Below are 25,525 nucleotides of genomic sequence, written 5' to 3' on the forward strand. Positions count from 1 at the left end.
AGATGTTTATAGCAGCTTTGGTTTTAATTGCCAAAATGAGGGAGCAACCAAGATATCCTTCAGTGGGTGATTGAAAAATAAATCTAGACAATGGAATATTTATTACTCAGTGATAAAAATAAACAAACTCTCAAGCCATAAGAAGACATGGAAGAAATTTAAATACATGTTGCTAAGTGCAAGAAGCCATTCTGAAAAGGTTACCTATGTTTTTCCAAATCCCTGAAATATACAACACCAAGAGGCCACCTAATGTAAACTATGAATTTTGGGTGATGATGGCATGTCAATATAGGTTCATTAATTGTCACAAAGGTAGCATTCTGGTGTGGAGGCTATGCATGTGTAGGGAAGAGAGTATATGAGAAACCTCTGTAGCTTCTCCTTTTTGCAGTAAGCCTAAAACTGATCTAACAAATAAACTCTACTTTAAAAAAATGAATAGACTGAGTGTTTCCACAGATGGGGGGATGAAGTGAAAGTGAGTAAGGAGGATACCCTGGATGACTGAGACAACATGGTGCTGTTTAACACATCAAAAAATGCAGTGAGAGTTACAGGTTTGCTGGAGGTTGTGGTGGTGGCGGCACTGGTGTTGTTGATAGTGGTGATCTGTTTTGGCTTGAGGCATGTTATTTGGTGTGGTTCCCTGGGGAGTCAACTCTGAAACAGATTAGTGGAAAGGAAGTTTATCAAGGAGTGTTCCTAGAATCAACATCTGAGGGGGAAGTAAAAGTAGCAGAATTAGGCAGATGAAGTTGGACTTCAGTACAGTAAAAATACCTCAGCCAATCCCACAGCAGCTCTGAAGCTGGGATGGCCCTCAGATTTGTCCTGACTTGAGACACCAGTCGTCGAATGTAGACAGATGTGTGACCTTGGGGGAGGTAGACATGAGCGGCTGAGGGAAATTTCTAGAGAGAACTGACCGCTCACAGCTATCAGGCAGGACCTTCTAGCAAGTAGGGAGGGTGTGACTCAGTCATCCAGGGTATCCTCCTTACTCACTTTCACTTCATCCCCCCATCTGTGGAAACACTCAGTCTATTCATTTTTTTAAAGTAGAGTTTATTTGTTAGATCAGTTTTAGGCTTACTGCAAAAAGGAGAAGCTACAGAGGTTTCTCATATACTCTCTTCCCTACACATGCATAGCCTCCACACCAGAATGCTACCTTTGTGACAATTAATGAACACAGCACCTACAATAGGATATCTTTGGAAATCCTAGTAAACATAGCCATTAGTCCACCCACAGGATAAAGAACTGTGCTGGAGATGTAATTATCCCTGATTGCGTAGGTGAGTGCTGTCAGGATTTCTCCTTTTTGGAACAGGATCAGGAAGAAAATCTTTTTTTTTTTTTAACTGCAATATGCAAGGCACTGTTCTAACATTCTCTTGTGTGTTAGTTCATTAATTTGTGACAATAGGTACATTTTGATATCTTAATTTTTAGGGAAGACTTAAGCTCCATGAACTCTGCCTGACCTTCCATTCTCCTATATTTTTCATTAAAAAGCTTTGCTAGATTGATCCTTAGAGGTTAGAATAGGTCTGAATTGTGAGTCTCTGTCTAGTGGGAGGGCTTGGGGAAAGTGTGCCATTTGAAAAATGGGAAGTTCTGGGAGGCCTCTGAGCTTTTAAGAGAGAATGTGTCAAGAGATAACAGAATAGATAAACTCTCAAAAGAAGGTTGGATGGTGAAAATAACTATTTCACTCACTTTTTAGTGTAAAAAATTATCAGGCCAAATAAAATTAAGCCAGTGATTATTCAGTAATATCAGCTGTACTTCGTAGGCAAATTCCATGGTAAATAATAAAACCTCTTCTTTCTTTTTTTGTTTGTTTGTTAATTCTCACTGGAGGATATTTTTTCATTGATTTTTAGAGAGAGAGGAAGAGAGAGAGAGAGAGAGAGAGAGAGAGAGAGAGAGAGATCACATCGATTGGTTGCCTCCTGCACAAACCCTGGCCAGGGCCAGTGATGGACCCTCAACCAATATATATGCCCTTGACCAGAACTGAACCTGGTACCCTTCAGTGCGCAGGCCAACACTCTATCCACTTAGCCAAACTGGTTAGGGCAAGCCTTTTCTACATTCTGCCAGTGGTCTGTTACTACTCATATTGAGAAATGTTTGGGTGTGCATTATTTTTTTAAAGCTAATAAAGAGTAGGGACAACCTGAATCTTATTTTGCATCTGACCCACATTGAGTCAACACATAACACAATATAAATCCAATACCCTGACTGCTAACCTGCACTTACTTAAAATAAATTGTCCAATTTACTTAGCACATTCTTTTAAGTTTAAAATGAATACAACCCTGATTTCCTGGGAATATATAGGATTCATGAAAATGATTTACATAGAAATAACTTCAGGGCACAGAGAGATAAAGCAAAGAGTTTGTTTTGAGGAGCATTGAAAAATCATGGGAGATTTTGCCTTCAAAAGCATAGAATTGATGGAAGTGTGATGAGGTATGTTGGAGCCATATGGCAAAGAGATAAGGATTTCAAGACTCCAAATTTAATGGAGATTTTTGAATGGAGCTTGGGAAAATATATTTAGCCATATTTTGGAGACTGAATGAGAGAAGTGAGAGTACTCTGTCAGTAGAGGAAACCTATTACCATGGTTAAAATTTCATCATGATTTGAACTCAGGGATAGAGTGTTTTATATTCATAAACCTCATAAATTTGTGCCATCCCAACCTAGATTTCTTCCTCAAAATTCTAAAAAAAATCTTCCATTTTCAAAATAAAATAATGGTCTCTCTTGAGTACTAATCATGTATTTTCAAATGCCCATTATATGTTAGCTCAAGAAAATCTTCTGTTATATCAACTTACACCAGTGGTTCTCAACCTTCCTAATGCCGCAACCCTTTAATACAGTTCCTCATGTTGTGGTAACCCCCAATTTCATTGTTACAAATTGAACAGAATTAAAGCATAGTGATTAATCACAAAACAATATGTAATTATATATGTGTTTTCCGATGGTCTTTGGCGACCCCTGTGAAAGGGTCGCTCGACCCCCAAAGGGGTCGCGACCCACAGGTTGAGAACCGTTGACTTACACAGTTAGTCTTATTATTTCTATTCCAAGTGTGTTTCCCTTCTTCCCAACTCCTGTCTGTTTATATCATAATCTCAATTCAAAATAAAAAATGATTTACTATTTCATTATATTATCATCACAGTAAATTCACTGGTAACACTTTTATTTTACAAATGAGCTAAATGAGGTTCAGAAAGATTGAATATATGATTAAATTTACAAAAATCCATGCAGGCAGGATTTGAGCCCAAGGCTCTCTGTCTCCACAAATGTGCTCCTTTCACTGCACCAAATATTTATTCCATATTCTTCTTTTCATCAAGAAACTATTACCTTCCCTGGCTGCTGTGGCTCAGCTGTTTGGGCATCATCCAGTGCACTGAAGGGTTAGGTTTGATTCCCAGTTAGGGCATATGCAAGGATTTCAGGCTCAATACCCAGGAGGGGGCTGTGCAGGAGGCAGCAAATCAATGTTGCACTCTCACATCCCCTCCCTCAATGTTTCTCTGTCTCCTTCACCCTCTCTCTCTCTTTAAAAAAATCTATTACCTTTTCCTAGGTATTGATTCTTGTATTTGTACATTATTTTGAAATTGCTTTCCCACATTTTGTATATTAATACTCATCCTTATTTTCTAATGTTTTAATTACTGTGCTGGAATCCTGATTTGGTTTTCTATTTCTATTCCCCTTTCTTCCAAGCCAGCCCACAAATCACTGTTAGTTTTTCTATTCTCAAAACACTGCTTCTACTTGGCTACTTCCTTACTAAAAAAAAAAATATTTCTTGGCTCCTTCCAACCTTTACAATAAACTCCTTACCTTGGAAAACAATGCCCTTCACAATCTGTTTCAATCTGTTTTTCTAAATGTGTCTCTCACTGCTCCCAAATACACACAGTTCTCAAGTCAAACTGATCTACTCATGGTAAGTCACACAATGTCTCCTGAACTCACCGGTATCTGTGGAAATTCCTGCCTCTGGTTCTCACACATGCAGTTTCCTTCATCTGGAAAAATCATAAACGCTACCCTACAGTGAATTCCTGTGATCCTCCAGGCACCATGCTATTTTATAGACATGATTTCTAATCTTCAAAAGAACTTTCTAAACCTCTGTTGCACAAGGAAAATAATAAGTCTTTCAATATTAAGAAATTTGTACAAGATGACACAACTACTAAAAGAATGGTGTGGCTGCCTGGTGTGTCTGTCTACAAATTCCATGACCTTTTAATATTCTGTACTGAGCTCTGGATGCCTTTTCTTTTATCTATTTGAAATTTTAACTATAACTCAAAGTCTAGCTGAAAGCATAACTTTCTCTTTTGAATTCATTAAATCTTGTTTGTGTTTGTATATGTGTGTATACAATTAATTTGACATTGACCATAATCCTTTTCAGCCACAATTGTTTTTTCCATGTGCACTTGTATTATTGACTTAACTATATTTTGTAGTCATCAGGTGTGTCATCCTTTAGTATAACCATAGTTCAGAATTTTAGTAGAGATGTAAATAGGGTTGAATAGGCAAAGGTATTATTTAAGGATTTCCAAGGGAAAAATAATTCAATGAAGACATGAAATTATTATTTAGCAAGCATCAAAAAAGGAGAAAAATGCACAGTTATTAAAACAGATTAATTTATCTTCCTGCTATCATGGAGCAAGTAGTAATGCCTCTCTGACCACTAGATGAATAGAAAATAGAAACTATGACAAAAAATATGAAAATACTGGAACATGAGTTAGTGTCAGGAGAGTAATGGCTGTGTGATTGCTTTCAGACTTTCATGAGTTTCGGGTGGTGTGCCAAAAGAGAAAAATAGCCATATAGCATGGGTCATAGAAAGAAGACCAATATTGGTACATACAGTAAAGGTGGGAAGTAGAAAATATGACTATAGTATTGATGCCTGTTGCTGAGAGTCATCAATTCACTGAAGACAATGTCAGTCCAAAGGTGATTACCTACCAACTCAGTGCAAAACCCAGAGGATCAACTGAGTGGCATAAAAAGGTACTTTCATCTCCTATAGTGAAGATGGAGGTAGAACAAGTAATAATCATACACAGGACTTAATTAATTATAAGGTTAGGAAAGTTCCATAGAAAATTGAATTTTCAACTTTGGCAAGACTGCTATATCAAACTCAAGGTCCTCATTTAAAAAAAAAAGGCAGAATAGTGATGCCTGGGTTTTGCTGCATCAAAAAAATCTTGAATCCTTAGATTTCACTTGGACCCTCTGGGCTGGCAAAAGTGGTACTCTCTTCCCTTTTAAAGGCTAGCACCCCCCCTTGCCTGAAGACAATGCAAAGGCCTTTGTCAGATGACATTCAACCTAGTGAGAATCTACGCCCACTGCTCCTAGACATCTGGTCAGTAACTATGATCCACTTATGACATAACCTGGCCAGGAAGTTCTGGACCTGTTATCAAAAGAAAGAGCCCGCAGACCAGAAAAGCAGCAGAAACTAACCAACATGTAGGAGCTGGAAGAGAGTGTATGTGTTTATGATTATATTCTAAAGGTCAAAGGAAGGTGGAACATAAAGATGAATAAAGGAGAGGTATTGTAGGAAAGCCCCTTCCTGTATTATAGGTGCCAATACCCTGGGAGATTATGTTAACATGTTTTCTAGGATGGCTCTTGGAAACCTGGCTATAGAATTGTTCCCTGACAAATGGTAGACAAAGGCAACAGAAGGCTGAGAGAAGTTGGCATCCTAGTTTGAGGAACCAATCAGACTTTAGAACAGTGGTTCTCAACCTTGGCTGCACATTAGAATCACCTGGGAATCTTTTTAGAATCCTAATTTCTGGGCCTCATCCAGAAACCAGGATTTTAAAAAGATTCCCAGGTGATTCTAATGTGCAGCCAAGGTTGAGAACCACTGCTTTAGAAAATGATCACATAGCTTTCCATGTATTAAAATAGTAAGAAATGTACTAGTGAGAGGGGATTTCAGTATTATTAAGACAGTTTTTATAGGCAGGGATTAATGGTAGAAAATACAGTTAGAGACCTAGGCTCCCTCAAAGCAATGGAAATAAGAATGCAAAATAATAGAGACCAAGTGCCAGCATTAATTATGAGAACCAAAGTAGCTGTAATATTGTAATGATAGTCATGATAAGAGTGATAGCTAGGAGAGCCTGATGTGCAGGGACCTATGGAAATAGTTAATAAAACAAAGTGGTCCCAAAGCCAAAATAAATGAGCAGGCAATATGAGTATTGCTCAACTTAACCAGGAAAGTCAAGTGTAATCATTAGGAGGGTAATGTCAAAAAATATCATGATCCCTTGCCCTAGTTTCAGACCTAAGCTATTTCTCAAGCCATAACCCAATTACTGAAAGTTTCTCACAAAGGAGAAATTTTCAACTAAGACAAATATATACAGTGAAGATTTACTAAAGGTATTTTATGAGATCTGAGTGGACCTTGATACTTGGGAACCAGCAGTAATATCATGGCCATCATGTTACAGTAGAGACATATGGTTGTCAGGTAATAAATGGTGACCGAGACCATATCAAGGTTACAGTGGTCCAGTGGATTCACAGACCCAGACAGTAGTCAATTCTCAAGCCCCCGAGTGTATAATTGGAATGAATATACATGGCATTTGGCAGAATCCACAAAATCACTTTATTTGTACAGTGAGTTATCATAGTGAATCATATCAAGTGGAATCTTCTGATATTCCCCAGCTATTATGACCCTTAATGGGGATATATGGGTCCAGTTCTTCATTTCATATGTATATGAACAACTCAGCTTGGGATCTCTCATAGGATTGGCTAATGCTCTGTTGCAATTACATTACAATCCAATTTCTCCTTCTGCCAGTATTTCTTCCTTCAGTCATTTATATGGATTGTTCCAAAGGACACATTCCAATAAACTTTCTATATGCATTTTTTATCTTAAAATCAGTTTCATGGAACTTAATTTAAAACAATGACCTTATTTAATCCCTGAACATCCTAAATAATAAAAGGCTAATATGCAAATTATCCCTTCAGGAGTTCGACCAACCAGGAGTTCAACCTTTCGCTATGGTGTGTGCTGACCACCAGGGAGCAGCATGGGACAAAGGAAGGCCCTGGCTGGCAGCTGGCAGCAGGGGGAAGGAAGGCCCCGATTGGCCCTGAACTATAGCCAGGCCTAGGGACCCTACCCCTGCATGAATTTCATACACCGGGCCTCTAGTATTATATAAAATTGTAATCTCTTATGCTCTCCACCACCCCATACTCTCTATGCCCATCCCGTTTTTGTTTTTTCTTAACATCACCATCTAGATTCTATGAACTTTAAATATTGATCATGTTTATTGTCTGTGTGAACCTTGTACATACTCACACACTATAGAATTTAAGTATTTGAGAAAAGATATCTGACTGTTTTATTTACCGATGAATCTTCAATGCCTGCTACATAACAATTGTTGAATATATCAATTGTTGAATAAGTGAATTCATGCAGCTCTAGAAGTAATATTTCACACTTGCAATCATTTGGGAAGCAGAATTATATATTTCCAAGGAGGAGCAAAATGCTGTCAAACATCATATATTCATTGATCACTCATTATTCACTAATTATTTCAGTAAACACTATTTTCTTCTGTGTACTCTCAGGTACACAGAAGAGAAGAACCAGAGAGCACAATTACTGAAAAGTATCCTGACCATTTAACGAGGAAGGACAAATTCACTGGCAGAACATTCCTTTTAGGAACTTGGAAAGTAAAGAATCACCCAATCAGTATATGTGAAGCACAATGGAGAACATATACCTTAGGTTCTTTCTTAAAGAATGGGTACTATGAGAAAAGTCAGCTATGGAAGAACAGGATATTCTTAGTGAAGAAAATAAAAGCACGAGTGAAAGGTAAATTGGGACACCTAATTAGGAAACAGATAATAGTGGAGCTAAACTAGAGAATGTATTAGGAAAAGTACCCGGAAATATATTTGCATTGTTGGGTTCTGCTAACTAGATTAATGAGAGTATAACGGCAGGACTAAGATAGGTGTCAGTAAAAAATAAGGAGTTCTTTGTGTTGTTGTTTTTTGTTTTTTTTTTCAATAAGAAAAGTATAATAATAAAACTTGGGCTTTAGAGAATTTAACCTGGCACATACAGGTTAGACTGGGATAGGGCAGAGACCAGAATCATGAAACCAAAATAGGTGGTGGTTGCAATCATCAGGACTGAGATTACTGAGAAATAAGATTCAGGGACATGTAGGGGAAATGCTGTATTAAAGGCACATATGAAAAATCTTGAAAGAGTCAGAGTTTGGGACAAGAAGAGGCCCCTTGGGAAATAATTCTGACTCTCATCTTCTTTGTCAGTTAGGCTTATAACATTTTTTTATTTCCAAAAATCATTATATATAATCACATCCTAATCCATAAAGAAGAGTATATGGCATAAGTAAGGTGGAAATACTCAACTACAATGAATAAAAATACACATTTGTATCACCTCTTAAGACATAAGAGCGGCTTAAGATTGGCATTGTAAACTTATTGCACTATCTGAATGTGCTAATTTGAAACGGCAAGTTTTGTTTGCCCTATTCCCTCCAGATCAAAAGACTTCTCTCAGAAGTCCCCCAAGACATGAACTATCTGGAGGAAATACCATGCACAGAGCTCCCAGAAGTGCACATCTGAGTACCATTAGCAAAGGAGAGAGGGTTTGCCGCAAATTCCATGGGAATATGCAAGGATAAAAGTCATCGCTAAGGCAGCTAGGACTCAAACTACCCAGGGACCCAATACTTGGAGTAAACAATTCCTATAAGATATGAAAACAAAATAAAAACAAATACAGATAGCAGCCTGTATTGATAATTTCCAGAAGGAAATTGAGCCTTTGTAGTCACATGTCACTTGCTCAGGGGAAATCCAGTTTGTTAACTGCAGAAGCCCAGGTAATACCAACAAAAGAGACATCTGCAAAAGCATGGGTTAAAATCTCCATATTAAAAGCAGATGGGAAATAATTGCATGTCACTGCAAGCTAGCTATTGAGTAATACATTTAAAATAGTGATTACTCAACGTTTTCAAAAGCTAGTGTCTTCTTCTGAAGGTTCCACAGAGACCGTGACCCAAAATAGCAAGAGGACGTATTACTCATGCCACCAGGCTTGTGGTTTTCAGTGACCTTTAGCGCTGAGGGCTCATTCTCTGTATTTTACTTTAAGTCCATTTTTCTTTCTTGCACAGCCTGGTACCAAAAGAAGATATTCCAAATCAGGTGCTGCTGTGATTTTAAAAAGAAAACCCAACAAGGTGCTTAGAAGTCATTTTCAATAATTATTCTAAAAAAATCACGACGTTCCAACATAATGTCTCCTGCTTTCCGTGGGTGTGTGCGTGGGTTGTGCATCCAAGGTTGTGTGTGAGCACATGTATGCACACAGGGCAATCTATCTCTTTTAGCTGGTTAATATGTGTAACTCTAACATGACAGTGTCTGTGATAGTTGCTTATCTTCTAAAATAAAATTTATGGCCATATGTTTCCCTGAATAAAAAGCATCTAATTTCCTATTGTCATCTCCTATCAAATTTTCCTCATTATGGAACAAGATTTAAAGATAGAAAGGGAATGTGCTGGTGTTATTTTTAAGGCTGATAAAAAAAAGTGTAAATGTTGGGCTAACAGTTGTAATTGTATTTATTGACATTATTTCAGACTAACATTGGAGATCTTCACTGAAATTTTTAAATAACTCTAAAATTTCTAGGGTATTGCAAGAGACCAATTATGGCATTGAACCTTGGGAAGAATCCCTAACCGTACTGTCACCTCAGCATAGCACAAGAAAAAGAGACCCTAAGTCTCTATCAATGATTAGCAAGAAATCATTTTTTTTTAACATTTCCTATGACTAGCACTGTGCAAAATAATCTGGAGGACATCCAAGTTAATAAGATATTGTCACCACTCTAGTGGAATTTATTATTTTACTTTCCTCATTTTCTTAATTCCAGAAAGCTGTAATCCTAAGTGAAGCAACATGGACTAAAAACTCCAGCTTATTAGTGAAGCTGTGTCCCAGGCACCCAGGGGGAGAGGGCTGAGGAAAGAACCTTCCTTTCCTCTCTGGTTCACCCAAACTCCCTCCCCTAAATATAGACGCATCTTGATATTTTTGTCAAGAATTTTTAGTCACTGATGAAAAAAATCACATCATAATCACATAATGTTAATGATGAAAGATTCTGGGATACACCAAAAAGTGGAAATTCATAATTTTATATGATGAAGAAAACATACACTTCTACTCCTGAAAAAGTTGGTCAGTTTTAGCCAATAACTCTCTTAGAAGACTTAGTGAAACCCATACCCTTTCAAAACCAGGGTATGTCCCCATCAAAAAGCTATGGGGTATATTTATTTGAAATAAAATTATAGGAAGTATCTAGACTAGACAGTTCATAATTGCTATGGAACATCCAAGAATCTTGTGTACTCAGGGTACTACGTGTATTCAATCTTGATATAAGAACAATAGGCGAAAAGAGATTTATTCCAATGTTTGTGTTCTGTGTTGCTATCAGAGTAAACTCTGTTCATGAGTGAGTATAAATAAACTAGTCAGTGCAAATCATGTCCCTCAGGAGCAGGCCCTTTGCATTGTAAAAGCAATGCTACATGATTTACACAAATCCTTGCATACCGACCTTTCCACAGCTTTGTACTATCATAACATGGCTTTGTAGGGATAAAATTCAGAAAGTTTTGACTATGCTTATGTATCTGCAACTTAATATTTTTGTGAAAAAGTAAACAAAGCAGGGATATGTATTTAATTTGGCAGCCTATTTCCTTCTTGTATGAATATGCAAAAACCCACCTGTTCAAACTTTGCACATGATCCACAAGAAGAACAGCACTGACACGTTGATGGACTAACTATATTCTAGCATTTTCTGGTTAGGCACATTCACAGATCCCAAAATGTACATTGAATAATTTGCTGGCACAGGTAGCCATGTCTGTTTCTAAGGAAAATATTGATTGAATACCTAACAAGAACTTTATGCTTCAAATAAACAAAACAAAAAAATTATACAGCATAATCTCTGTCCCCAAGCTTGTAGGTCTTCAAGAAGTACATGGTACCTATGATGGTAGTTGAAAAGCATGGAACATATTTAGATGTATTTACTCTTCTTTTTCAGGAAGAATCAAATTACCTACTGTTTCAAAGAACGTTGCTTTTTTATTCCCTTTATACCAAATCAATAAAAGTCCTTCCAGAACAACAGCTGTTGCTTAATGGCCCCAAAGAGTCAATGTACTACTGAAATTGAACACAGTTCAGTGTCAACACCAAGTGGGTCCTCAATTAAAGTTGATGGATTGACTTTCTCAGGAGCAGTAAAAGCTCAATTTATGGAAATGCATCCTGTGAGACTAAAATCAATAATTTAAGAGCACTGTGTGTTGAATTCTATGTAACAGTACAATAATATGTATAACTATAAGAACTACATCTTTCTCATCTTTGAAGTTGTTTTCTAGTTAATCAACAGATACTGAGATTCTCAATGTTGTATCATAATCTAATCACAATGAGACTAGAAATTTGGATGATTGAATATAAATATTCTGATAGTAATATTAAATTAATTATGAAGAATTTGGAGACTCAAATATCTAAAGATAAGATGCAAGCTTGTTGTTTAGTTATCAGAACTTAAAATCACAGTAATAAAGATGGCCTATTAGGGTGAGATATTTTGTTTGAAATGCTCATTGCATATTATCTTCAGTATATAGATTTTGACAACTTTTTACATATTCATATGCCATTGTTTAAGGAAGATGGACAGATTTTTAAAGATGAACCAGAAATAGCCATTTAATTTGATCGGGTGACACCCTTAGATCAGGTGACAGCTCAGAAAGCATCTCCTTAGTCAAAGTAGAATCTTTGAGCATGAGGGAACGGTCTGTTGGGTACTTTAGCAGAGAACTGCTCTTGCAACCTACATTCCAACCAGAGTTGTGCTCTACATCTGGAAAAGTTTGAGCAAATAATCTGACGTGATGGGAAGCGGTATTAGTTCAGAGAGTAAGGAGTCAGCCAAAAGGTCAAAAGAACTGGAGAAAAAGCTTCAGGAAGATGCTGAGCGAGATGCAAGAACTGTAAAGTTGTTGCTATTAGGTAATATTTTACTTCCTTTTGCTTTCAGACCCCTGATGTTTTCTTCAATTGTGTTGTATTTACTTTCCTGAAGTTTAATTTTAAGTGTAATGCCTTATGGGATATTTATTATGGAAATGTGGAAACAAATAGACTTTATGTGCACTTTGTACATATTTACTCATTTTTATTTAGTATTTTATTATGTTTTTATTAAGTAGAGAGAAAATATTAGATGACTCAATTTCTCTGTCAATAATACAATTTATTATAATTAAGAGAAAACTCATATACATTTATTATTTTATTGCTTCCTATCATAGCTCAATGTCTGTTTTTTAATACCGGAAACAATCCTTTAATTACAAGTTATAAAGGTTTGTGTTATTTTCTTTGAACAGAAATACATTGTTTGATAGTCAAGTTAATGTTATTTAATTACTTGTGCTACTAAAACCAATTAGTCTGAAGTTATTTAAATAGTAATGATAAGGTACTTAAAATTATATTAATAATATTACTCAGGCTTCTGAACCCAAACTGTGACATTGTCTGAAAAATACTCCATTTAAATCCTTTAAGGATACTTATATATTCATTGAAGTAAGAAATTAGGTCTCTTCTGTCTTTTCAGTCCCTCAAAACTCAGCACAATATTTTACCACAGCTATAAATTCAATAAATTTTCAATGAATTGAAAGATAGAAAATAACCTATAAACCACACATTTTTCTAAACATTAAAAGATTCACCTGTAGTGGTCATTGGAAGAGAAATATGTTTTTGAAATAAAAATAAAGACCTATAACAGGATACAAAACAAGAGCTTTATTTTAATCATAGATGTATGTTCCTCCTGCTCTTAGTTATGCACAAAAGGACTTCATTTCAGAATTGTGACATTTCACGCTAAATGTCCTCATACTTTATTAAATTTATTGGAGTGACATTGGTTAATAGGTTTCAAGTATGCATTTCGATGATACTTGAATTGTATATTGCATTGTGTGCCCACCACCCAAAGTCAAATCAGCTGCCATCACCATATATCCTTTATCCTTATCCTTTACTACCCTTCCACCCCCTTCCCTCTGGTAACCACCATACTGTGGTCTGTCTATGAGTTCCAGTTTTATATTCCACATCTGAGTGAAAGGATATGGTTTTTAGCTTTTACTGAATGATACACTTTGCTTAGCATAATAGTCTCACTTTTTTTAAAGTGTCCTTTTGCTCCCAGTGGCAAGTGTCTCAGACACCAGCTGTGGGATTCCCAGCACTTGTTCCTCAAAGGAAGGACATATTCTCTCCCTTCATGCACAGGTGCTGTAGCTGCACACTTGTCCACAGCACTTGCAAGTAACCACCTAGAGCATCGGTTCTCAACCTGTGGGTCACAACCCCTTTGGGGGTCGAACGACCCTTTCACAGGGGTCGCCTAAATATACCCTGCATATCAGATATTTACATTACGGTTCATAACAGTAGCAAAATTACAGTTATGAAGTAGCAACGAAAATAATTTTATGGTTGGGGGTCACCACCACATGAGGAACATTAAAGGGTCGCGGCATTAGGAAGGTTGAGAACCACTGACCTAGAGGTTGGTACCTTAAAGGATGTTGGGGCCAGCTCTTATGAAACCAGCAAACATACTTTCCCTAAAACTCCAAAGTATTCTAAGAGGCTTTGATCAAGAGTGAAAGTAATATGGACATAGGAAAAGCAAATAAAAGGTGAGAGGGAAAGTCAAGCAGTCCTATAAATATCGTTAGTGTTGTTGGTTTTTTCCTTCAGGTCTAAAACCTTTACTTCTTTAATTTTCTATGTGTTTATATTGTCAATACCACACTATATTTTTTCAATGCTGGCATCTGAGTTTTATTATTTTAAAACATCATTCCAATTTTCTGGCTCTTATAAACATAAACCTATATGAAGTCTAAAGATTTTTAAGAATCTAGTTTAAATGAGCTTACATTTGCTAAGTTAATGAACATTTTCAAAATTTCCAGAGGGTTGCACTTATTCAAAAATGTATATTTTGGCCCTGTCAGTGTGGGTCAGTGGTTGAGCATGGAATTATGAACCAGGAGATCACAGTTTGATTCCTAGTCAGGGCACACGCCCAGGTTGAGGGCTCAATCCTCGGGGGGTGAGGGGGAAAGGGACGGGAGGGGAGGGGGGATTGTGTGGGAGGCAGCCAATCAGTGATTCTCTCTCATCATTGATGTTTTTCTCCCTCTCCCTTCCTCTCTGAAATCAATAAAAATATTTTTTAAAAAAAGAATGGCAGATGGCAGCATCTAATAGCTTTCTATAATGTCCCTTTTCCCCAACAGGCAAAAAGCACTTAGGCAAATGTTTTGCACATATTTGGTTGTTTGTTTTAGATTAATTTATCTCTAATAATCCGGATAGTTTAAACATTGACTCACAGGTCTCTCACATACAAGATGTAAACCACTTATGAAGGTATTCCATATGTAGCCAAATGATGATATTTGCTAATGAGATTAAATATCCTGTCTCGCTACAAATGACTCTTGTTAACTATAATTTAATAGAACCTCTTTATATACTAATATCACAGAACATTTTTATATTTACTTTTTCATTCAAACTCTGAACTATTGATTGAAGAACAGTATGTACCTTTTAAATCATATAACAACATGAGCAGTTAACAAAAAGTTTTACACCCCTCCAAACTTCTAGGAGAAAAGGCGGGTAGTGAAACCTTTACTTGTGTAGAGACCCCATGTTCTACATAAAATAAAATATGCTTCCATTTAAGATTTTAGACTTAAATTCAGAACCCATCTCCTATTTAAGCTTTCTCCAAATACTGACTCATAAATATATCAAATAGAATTTGAAACCAGAGAAATAGGATCCAAGATAAAACTGAGGGTGAGACTCATCAAAGTATAATGATATTCATTTTATTTATTAGATACTGAAGCCAACAAAGTAGAAGTCATGGGTTTAATTTCAGCCTCAATGTTTTATATTCAAATAGAATAAATTTGCTATTTAGAACTGTTCCCCCTTTAATATATCTGGACATGTCACTCTCTGACCATTATTTTATATTGTGCTGGAGGCCCGGTGCATGAATTCGTGCACAAGTGGGGTTCAGCCAGCCTGCCCTGATGGGGGCTGATTGGGTTGAGTTGGTGGGGGGAGAGGATGCGGGAGGTCAGCCACCCCCGGGACCACAGGAGGTCGGCCGGCCCCGCCCCCAATGGGGGGGCCAATTGGGGACGGGGATGGCCAGGGGGGGCTGCAGGTGGTTGGCCGGCTGGCCACGCTCCTTATTGGGGGCAGGAGGCTGATTGGGAGCCAGGCCAGCCAGGGGGATAGGCCGCCGCAGTTCATGTCATAGTGACTGGTCGTTCTGGTCATTCCAGTAGATCCATCATTCTGGTAGCTTGGCTGTTATATATATAGATTCTCTCTCATACTTTTCCACAATTTGTGAATTAGATCTTTGATTTAATTATATTTCCCTACAATCAAAGTCAGCTATATTAGCTATGTTCCTCTTAAAATTCTGAAATACTCTGTCCCCTTAATCTTCTACCTTGACATCATAACTTCAACCCTGCATGATCCCTCTAAGGCTCTCCATTTGCCATTGTTCTATGACACTATTTCAAATAACTTTCTTCAGAGTGATGCTATTTAATACCTTTTCAGCCCTTCCTGCTGATCTAACACCCCTCCCAGGTAAACTTCTAATTCCCTTCATTTCCAAGTGTTGTAGAATAAAATGGTAGATCATTTTCAGTTTCCTGGCTGGCAAGTTGCTATTTTCAACTTTACCTGGGCCAATAATTATTTTACTTGTTCCTACTTTTCTGCTAAAATACTCCATAAGGCAGCTGTGTCTGCATTCCCAGCTTCACTGTCATCCAGAACCTCCTCCCTCCCACCTCAGCCTAGGTGGTTACCCAGGCACAAGGTAGTGATTCATCATCTACTCCCACCAGTTTTAAGAAAGTAGTAGTATTTCATTTTCATTTAAGGCTAAGGTTTATCTTTGGACTTCAGTATTTTTCAGTTTGTATTCTTTCTTGGGGACCCCATATTGGGGCATAACTATCACTTCTGGAAGAATGACTCTAACATCTATTCTTTTGTCCAGTTTCTTGATCCATATTTGCAAATTTCTGTTATTTATCAATGACCTGATTGCACTTTGAGAGATCTCAAAAGACTTTTCTAAGGTTATCTTGCTGCCCATTCATCCCCAAAATTTGTTTTTAAGTATTCCCCAATTATATATTTTTTCCATTATCTCAACTCAATATCTCAATCTTCTTTAGCTCCTTTTTTTCCCTGATCCTTTGCCACAAAATTTAGTTTTAGCTCTATCTCTGATAAAATGGTTCTCATATTTCTCTGTTTTTCTCACTGCTTCTGTTATGGCTTTTAATATAAAAGAAAACCCTATGAAATAGATATTATTATTTTGATTAGTTAGAGAAGAAAATGAGAACTCAGGTAGGTAATTTAGTTTCTAAGATCACAAATTAGTTTACAGGAGAACAAAGGCTTTTATTTTTAACTGTGTCAGTTTTAAATTAGTACCTGAATTCTAAGAACTATGAGAACATAGAACATGTCTGCGTTTACTCTCCCCTGAATTCCTGCTTAGCACAGCATGTTTAGCACAGGGCAGCATGAATGCATGAAAAATTACCAGAATCAGAGTCTAAAATATCTCTATAAGTTGTTCATAGTGATTTAAGCATATAATTGGTATCCATCTACCTATAACCCGTTTCTATCTAAAATAGGTCTGTGTGGGGGAAAAAAATCACATAATTCCATATTTTAGTTTCTTCATTTTTTAGCCTAAAGGTATATTAATAAGATAAGAAAGATGATATCTTATTAAAAATACTTCAAACTCCAAAAAGGCTCATGTTATGTTTTGAAAACAGAGTGTGGCAACAGCAGGTTTACAGTTGTGAGCATGCACACCTGTAAATCTACTTTTGCCCATCCATGCATGATCAGATATTTTTAAAACAAGTATAAAATTGGAAGCATTCAACTAAATCTTCACTAGAAAGTAAAGATAATACAGACCCACAATATTCTTTATCACAAATGAAACATGCTTAGTTTGACTGATAAAGTATTTTACAGTTATGATGCTCATTATTAAGATATCACAGAAATAGATAGTCAGACATTCTAATCATAATAGAAATATATCTGACACCATAAGCTTACTAATGTGATTCACTGAAAAAAAAACAACAACCCACAATATTACTTATTAAAATATTTACATTGATTTTAATCATCAGACAGTTACAGATTATTGGACACTATATTGAAGTTCATTTGAGCCAAAACTGATGACAATTGCCAGGAAGCAAATGCTAAAAAAAAAAAAAAAAAAAAAAAAAAAAAAAAAGGCTTTAGCTGGTTTGGCTCAGTGGATAGAGCGTCAGCTCGCAAACTGAAGGATCATGGGTTCGACTCCTGTCCAGGGCACATACCATGGATGCAGGTCTGAGGTGTGTGCAGAAGGCAACCAATCAATGTAGGTCTGAGGTGTGTGCAGAAGGCAATCAATCAATGTGAGACACATCGATGTTTCTCTATCTCCCCTCCTCCCTTCAATTCTCTCTAAAAAACATCAATGAAAAAATATCCTTGAGTGAGGATTAAAAAAAAAAAAGATTTCAAATACTGAGAATAAGCTTTGCAGTTTATTTTATGTATTTGAAATTAAGAAGGGAACATAATCAATGTTACATGAAGGTGGGAGAAAGCAAGGTAGGGATTGGATTACAGGATAGTTAACAAGATTATGTACTTTTAGAGGGTGGTTACTTATTTTAAAGGTGTATTAACATAAAATAATGTATAGAAACAATAGACAGGTCTTGCTTAAAGCAAAATAAAACTTTTACTAGAGAAGTTATCTGATTAGAGCATAACAACTCACCATGACCTGCGCAGTTAGGAATTTATTATTAGACTAGATGCCCAGTGCATGAAATTCATGCATGGGACGGGGGTTCTTCAGCCAGGCTGGCACCCTCTCCAATCAGGGACTTCTCAGGCCTAAACCGGCAGTTGGACATCCCTCTCGCAATCCGGGACTGCTGGCTCCCAACCACTCACCTGCCTGCCTGCCTGATTGCCCCTAACTGCCTCTGCCTGCCAGCCTGATCACCCCCTAACTGCCCTCCCCTGCTGGCATGATCACCCCCTAACTGCCCTCCCTTGCCAGCCAGATTGCCCCTAGCTGCTTTTGCCTCGGCCCCCTCCACTGTGGCTTTGTCTGGAAGGTCATCTGGAAGATGTCCGGTATAATTAGCATATTACCCTTTTATTAGTATAGATCATCACCCTGTGAGGTTACTTAGTACAGAACCCCCTTTTCTTCCATAATAAAATATCTTTAAAATAGCGATGGTGGGGGAAGTTATCCCAAGAACGACTGGTTAAAATACTATTAGAACATTCGTTAATATAACTTACCATGTTATCAAATTGAAGGAGAAAACCCAACATGACTATATCAGGAAATACACATGCACACATACATTTTAATGTGTGGGCATGCACACACACACGATAAATGTGTTTCATCCATTCTTTTTTTCCCTCTTTTTTTTCTTTATTGATTAAGGTATTACATATGTGTCCTTATCTCCCCTTTGTCCCCCCACCCCCCATCCCTGCTTATGCCCTCACCCCCCCTGGTGTCTGTGTCCAATGGTTATGCTTATATGCATGCATACAAGTCCTTTGGTTGATCTCTCCCCCTTACCCCCACCCTCCCCTACCTGTCCTCTGGGGTTTCACGGTCTGATCAATTCTTAATAGAAACTCTTATCAAAGTAGAAATAGAAGGCAATTTCTCTAACCAGATAAACAACATGTACAAAAACCTTCAGTAACTATCATACTCAGGGGGAAACATTAAGCATTGTTGACTACATACAGCGAGTGAACAAGGACTTAGGATGATTAATGGGAATTACATAGCTTCCTGACGTTGACCTTCTCTTCAATGCTTTTTTCAGGGATTTGGGTGAAGGTGGATAAGGCAGTATTTCACAAGTGAGTAAATGTTTGGAAGAACAGAGTGACATACAAAGTCAAATTTCCAGGTATCCTCAATCAGCAGAAATATTTGGCCCAAATGAGCAAAGTGGAATCAAAAGATGTCTTTCATTTGGGTTCAAATTCAATCATACCATGTAATATGTGGGAGAATTTTTTTGCTAAGAGGTGATGTGAAAAAGAAATTAGAAAAAGTTAACTGCTACAAACTCAATACAAGAGTCTGGTAAACAATGTGATAAAGCTACAAAGAAAAAAATAAAGAAGACACACTAATCATGGCCCCTATTAAGAAAAGTGTTCCATTTAAATACAGTATCATGAGCAAGGCAAACCCAGGTTCTATCCCTATCCTACTACATCAGAACATCAGTGCTGCTGACAAATTTCCTGATACCCACAGAAAAATTTCAGTACCAGTGTTTCAAAAGGACAATGGAGTGTGTTTCAGAGGGTAAGGGCTATAAAAATCATGTTCTACAAGTAAAAATTAAAGGAATGGAACATTTTATATTTGAAAATTTTATTAGAAAATGGAGCTTGCTTCAAATATAAGGAAATGTTCAGAGCTCACTACATGTTAAAGTATGTTCTGGGTATTTTATATCTCTAATTTAATCTTCCCAAACCCTAATAGGCAGATATTAACAATCCGGTTTTATCAAAAGGATACTGACTCTCAGATTAAACATAATCAAGACACCCAGTCAATGTCAGAAATGAGTGCAAGCTCATATTTCTTTAATTCAAAAACATGAGTATTTTTCTATTCATTTTTCTACCCTCAGTCTAGAATATCTGAAAGGTTGTCATATGGCAGAGACAGATAATTTTGTCATTGTTCCATGTGAAAGAGAAATAGTGAGTGGAAAAAAAATTAAGTTGGTTCAGAAAAGACTACCTTAAGAATCTTAGGTACCAACAGTCTTCAAACAGATGACAGCAGACACTGCATACCAATATGTCTCTGAAAGTACACTGCTTTCATATTGATTTAAAATAATTTATGCGAAAGAACCTGGCTAGAGAACCTGGCTATGCTGATCAACTGAACGCTTGTCTCCGTGTCCTTCATTCTTCGCCGACTCCGTCCACACCTTTGGGAGCCCCTGGACCTGCTGGGGCTGGACCCCAACAGCAAAGACTCATTGGAGTCACTGAGGAATGCGGGAAATTTAAGCATATGTCTTAAATGCTGCATAGTTATCTTTCAGTTAGAATAATAAACTTATTTAAACAATTTGAAAAGGATTATCAGCAGACATTTTAACAAAGCTGATAAAGACATTACAAAGACATTTATGAAAAAATGTTCACCTTAAAAAATTCTTAGGTAGATGGAATTACAACGAAAGTGAGTTAACAATATATGCATTTCCCAGGGTTACTATTTGAAAGGTTAACAATTGTATGTCCTTGCAGGGTATCAGAAAAACTGGAATTTTTATATACTGTGGGTTAGAGGGAATGCAAAGGGAATGACCATATTGGCTCATGGTATCACATATCTTAAATGTAAAACATTAATCCACACAACATTTTGATAAGTAAAACATGTGTCTATATAGAGAACTGAATGCAAATATTCCCAGAATATTTATTTATAATACCCCAAACCAGGAAATAACAAAAAACACAGACAGATCAATAGATAAAGTGTTTATTTACAGAACATAGTTAAATAAAAAAAGTTTATTTAATTCTATTCAGAATTAAATAAACTTTTCACATAAACATTTGTGTTGAATCTCAAAATAACAGTATAGCATGGAGGAAACCAGAATTTGTTAAAGAGTACACATCAAATAGTGCCTATAAAATTATGAACAATATGAACGATTCTATTGTAACAAAAAAAAAAAAAAAAAGGAAAATCCAGGACTGCATGGAGGGCCAAGAAGTGCAGAAAGAGAGATTATAACAGGGTGTTAGGAAAATATAGGATGTTGCAAAAAGTAGGTTTAGAGTTGTTGCTATGGAAAATAATACATTTTTTAAAAATATATATTTTATTGATTTTTTACAGAGAGGAAGGGAGAGAGATAGAGAGTTAGAAACATTGATGGGAGAGAAACATTGATCAGCCGCCTCCTGTACATCTCCCACTGGGGATGTGCCCGCAACCAAGGTACATGCCCTTGACTGGAACCGAACCTGGGACCTTTCAGTCCGCAGGCCGACGCTCTATCCACTGAGCCAAACCAGTTTTGGCGGAAAATAATACATTAATTAATAACAATAATACAGGAATAAACTCTGCCTCATCCAGTGTCCTCAGCTGGTTGGGTGTCATCCGATTCACTGAAAGGTCTCTGGTTTGATTCCAGGTCAGTGCACATCCCCAAATGGATCCCCAGTAGGGGGCATGAAGGAGGCAGCAGATCTATGTTTATCTCCCTATTCCCCTTGCTTCACTCTCCCTCCCCCCAAAAAGAATAAAAGTATTTTCTAAAATATTTTTAAAAGAATAATCTCTGTGTTTTCTGAACTTAAAACTGTAAGCCCATGAGTGTCCCATGAGTTACAGGTAGGTTTATTTCACATGTGACAGTTTCACAGCGTTATCTCTATGTCAGGGCTCACCAAAAAAAATAATAAAATTAAAAATAAAAATAATAATAATAATAACTTATGCATTTAAATCATTTTGACTTGACATTAGTAGTACATACTAAAAAGAAAACAACATTATAGCAGTAATATGGGAGTCAGCTGACATAGCTTCTTTGTCTTAAATAGATCTGGGGTTTTGGATGAGTGTCGTGGTCTCTACAGGACTCCTTTTCCTTTTTCTCACGCCAGAATGATGAGATGTGCATAGATGGCTGATTTTTAAGGTTTCTTCCTACTGTACCATTATGGGATTTTAAAGACCCCCTACAAAATATTTTATGCGTGATAAGAATTCAATGTGTTTATTCGAATTTTTCCTGTTTCAACAAGTTGTATCAAATGAGCAATCAAGCCTTGAATGTGTTTAGTGAAGTACAGTTATAGGTATAGATATTATAAAGCTTTAATATTGTTTTTGGTATTTGCAAATAAAAAATGTGGAATAAAATTCCCAAGTTATTCTTACTAAGAATAAAATAATTTATGCATATTAATGTATGAATTAAGTATAAACTTAGATGTTTAATTAATTGAAACATTATCTACTTCAAAGAAAAACATGCACATTTTGTTAAAAGTCCCTTGGTACGCTTTGACCCAGAAAATAATTTTAGTAATGACTACAGTTTGGAAGGAAGAAATTATTTCAGGATGCCCTCAGCCTGTGCAAACATATTGTCTTTATATCTATATTTGGCAGTGTAACATGATCTAATTTTTAAAAAAATGGAAAGTTATTGTGAACTAAGACCTAGAATCATTGAGAATGGGACTCAATAATTTATTTCTGAAATAGTTTTGCAATAGAGTTTCAAATAATAAATAAAATTTTGGACAAATTGACTTTTCTTCAGGAACTTTATTCTGTTAGTGCTGTAGTTTACTATACTGGACCTTCATCTAGAAGATAGAAGTCACTGCAAAAAACAAGGAATAATTCAAAGACCTTTTGTAAGGTCTTCAAGTGGTAATACTAATGTGTCATATATAGTTTCACACAGAAACTATAAGCTATTTTAAAAATGCTTATTTATTCAGTTTACCTAAATCACATCATGAATGGCCAGCTAAGTTATAAAGAATCCTTCTATGATAATAACCACTTAGCCTCCGAAATACTTTTGGAAACTTGCCAGGTGTCATCAGTACGATTACTAATAGGCCATATTTATGAAGTATGAAAGACAAGTCAGAATGTACTTTAATTCTGACACAGTCAAAAAGTCACTTTTACCCCAAGTTAAAATAAATTTTTGACCAGTCCATCATGCAGAATGAATATAATAAACTTGGTTGTGATTATTTAGAATATTTTATGTGCTCAAAATGTTTCTTAATTGATAATGTATTAGTCCGCAACACATATGCTAGTACAATTCTGGAAAATCATTTTATAAATTTTTTTTCTTATTCTCAGGATAGAAAATTTATTTAAATAAAAATGATCTAAATTACTTTCATTTCACTTAGAAATACTAGATATTATAGTATTATTTAAGAAAATGTGTTTAATGGTCAGGAATTAGACATTCTTTCTCAGTCTCTGAGTTTCTTCAAAGTTGAAACATATAATTTTATTAACCAACTAGAGGCCTGGAGCATGAATTCGTGCACAGGTGGGGTCCCTTGGCTTGACTAGTGATCGGGACCTATTGGGGCCAGGTGCGGGGAGGGACTGTGGGAGGTTGGCCGGCTGCAGGAGGTTGGCTGTGGGAACGCACTGACCACCAGGGGAACAGCTCCTGCATTGAGCATCTGCCCCCTGGTTTTCAGTGCATGGTCATAGTGACCAGTCTACCGGTCATTCGTTCGACCGGTCACAATGGTTGCTTAGGCATATATATATATATATATACACACTAGAAGCCTGGTGCACAAAAATTTGTGCACTTGGGGGGGTCCCTCAGCCCGGCCTGTGCCCTCTCACAGTCTGGGACCCCTTGGGGGAAGACCACCTGCTGGCTTAGGCCCACTCCCTGGGGGATCGGGCCTAAGCTGGCAATTAGACATCCCTCGGGCAGCCCAGAAGCCCTCAGGGGATGTCCACTTGCCAGCGGGGAGCAGGCCTAAGCTGCCGTCAGACATCCTTAGCGCTGCTGAGGAGGCGGGAGAGGCTCCCGCCACCACTGCTGTGCTGCAGCCGTCAGCCTGGCTTGTGGCTGAGCAGAGCTCCCCCTGTGGGAGCGCACTGACCACCAGGGGGCAGCTCCTGCATTGAGCATCTGCTCCCTGGTGGTCAGTGTGTGTCATAGTGACCAGTCATTCCCAGTTGTTCTGCTGTTAGGGTCAATTTGCATATTACCCTTTTTATTATATAGGATACTAGAGGCCTAGTGTACGAAATTCTTCCCCGGGGGGGGGGGGGGGGAAGGGGGTTGCGGGCGGTGTCCCTCAACCCAGCCTGCACCCTCTCCAATCTGGGACATCCCTCTCACAATCTAAGACTGCTGGCTCCTAACCGCTCGCCTGTCTGATTGCCCCTAACTGCTTCTGCCTGCCAGCCTGATCACCCCCTAACCACTCCCCTGCCAGCCTGATTGACACCTAACTGCTCCCCTGCTGGCCCAATTGCCCCTAACTGCCCTCCCTTTCAGGCCTGGTCCCCCCAACTGCCCTCTTCTGCTGGCCCCGTCACCCCCAACTGACCTCCCCTGCAGCCTTGCCCTCCCCAACTGCCCTCCCCTGTTGGCCATCTTGTGGCAGCCATCTTGTGTGTTGGAGTGATGGTCAATTTGCATATTACCTCTTTATTATATAGGACTAGAAGCCAGTGCACAAAAATTCGTGCACTCGGGGGGGTTCCCTCAGCCCTGCCTGTGCCCTCTTGCAATCCGGGACCCCTCGGGGGATGTTGGAGAGCCAGTTTTGGCTCGATCCTGCAGGCCAGGCTGAGGGACCCCACTGGTGTACAGTTCATGCACCAGGCCCCTAGTATTGTTAATAATTTTAATCATCCTTATATGAATCCTCTTGAGTCCCCTTGCATTTATTTTACTGTTTAAAATACAACTTCTCTGTAGGCCTTTTAATTCATTTACTGTTTCTCTTCTGTTTCCTTTCTTTAAACATAAGAGAAAGTGCCTGTGTAGCAACGTAAATATGATGATGAAGACAAGAGCCCCTTCTTCAATCACAATAGGCTTTCTGGAAATAAAAAGTTATTGCCTAGATTTTTTTTGTGTGGTTTTTATTGTTATTATTTCATCAATAGAATATATGCAGAGACATTCTGGGAGAATGAGAGTCATCTAGAAACTATAAAGTTTGGACCATTTCTTTAAGGTACAAAGCCAAGAGATAATCTTTCTAAAATATGTTCAAATATAATAATAGGATTTTTTCCTCTAATGACATGTAATTCTTGCTTTAGAATATACATTCTACCTTGAAACCAAACTATATTTGGATCTATCATCAATATAGGTGGGTTTCATTTCCTTCGGCTATCCTGGAAAGTAGACACCTAATACCTTTCAAGACTTAATGGAAAAATTATCCTGCTTTTTACATAGGAGAGCTGTCTGTTAAGGATTTACCCATGAGATAGTGATGT

The 25,525-nt window shown here is 37.5% G+C and overlaps 1 protein-coding gene across 1 annotated transcript in view; it reads left to right on the forward strand.

Moving 5' to 3' along the window:
• Window positions 1–12,164: 12,164 nt before the first annotated feature.
• The window catches only part of GNAT3 (G protein subunit alpha transducin 3), a 46,080-nt gene continuing 32,719 nt past the window's right edge, over window positions 12,165–25,525 (forward strand). Inside the window, exon 1 of the mRNA XM_070425178.1 lies at window positions 12,165–12,282. Within this exon, the coding sequence (XP_070281279.1) occupies window positions 12,165–12,282 (118 nt within the window). The remainder of the gene's footprint in view (window positions 12,283–25,525) is intronic.

Source organism: Myotis yumanensis, unplaced genomic scaffold, assembly GCF_028538775.1.
Source record: "Myotis yumanensis isolate MYYU_CA2020_CCGP unplaced genomic scaffold, mMyoYum1.0.hap1 SCAF_9, whole genome shotgun sequence".
NCBI lineage: Eukaryota > Metazoa > Chordata > Mammalia > Chiroptera > Vespertilionidae > Myotis > Myotis yumanensis.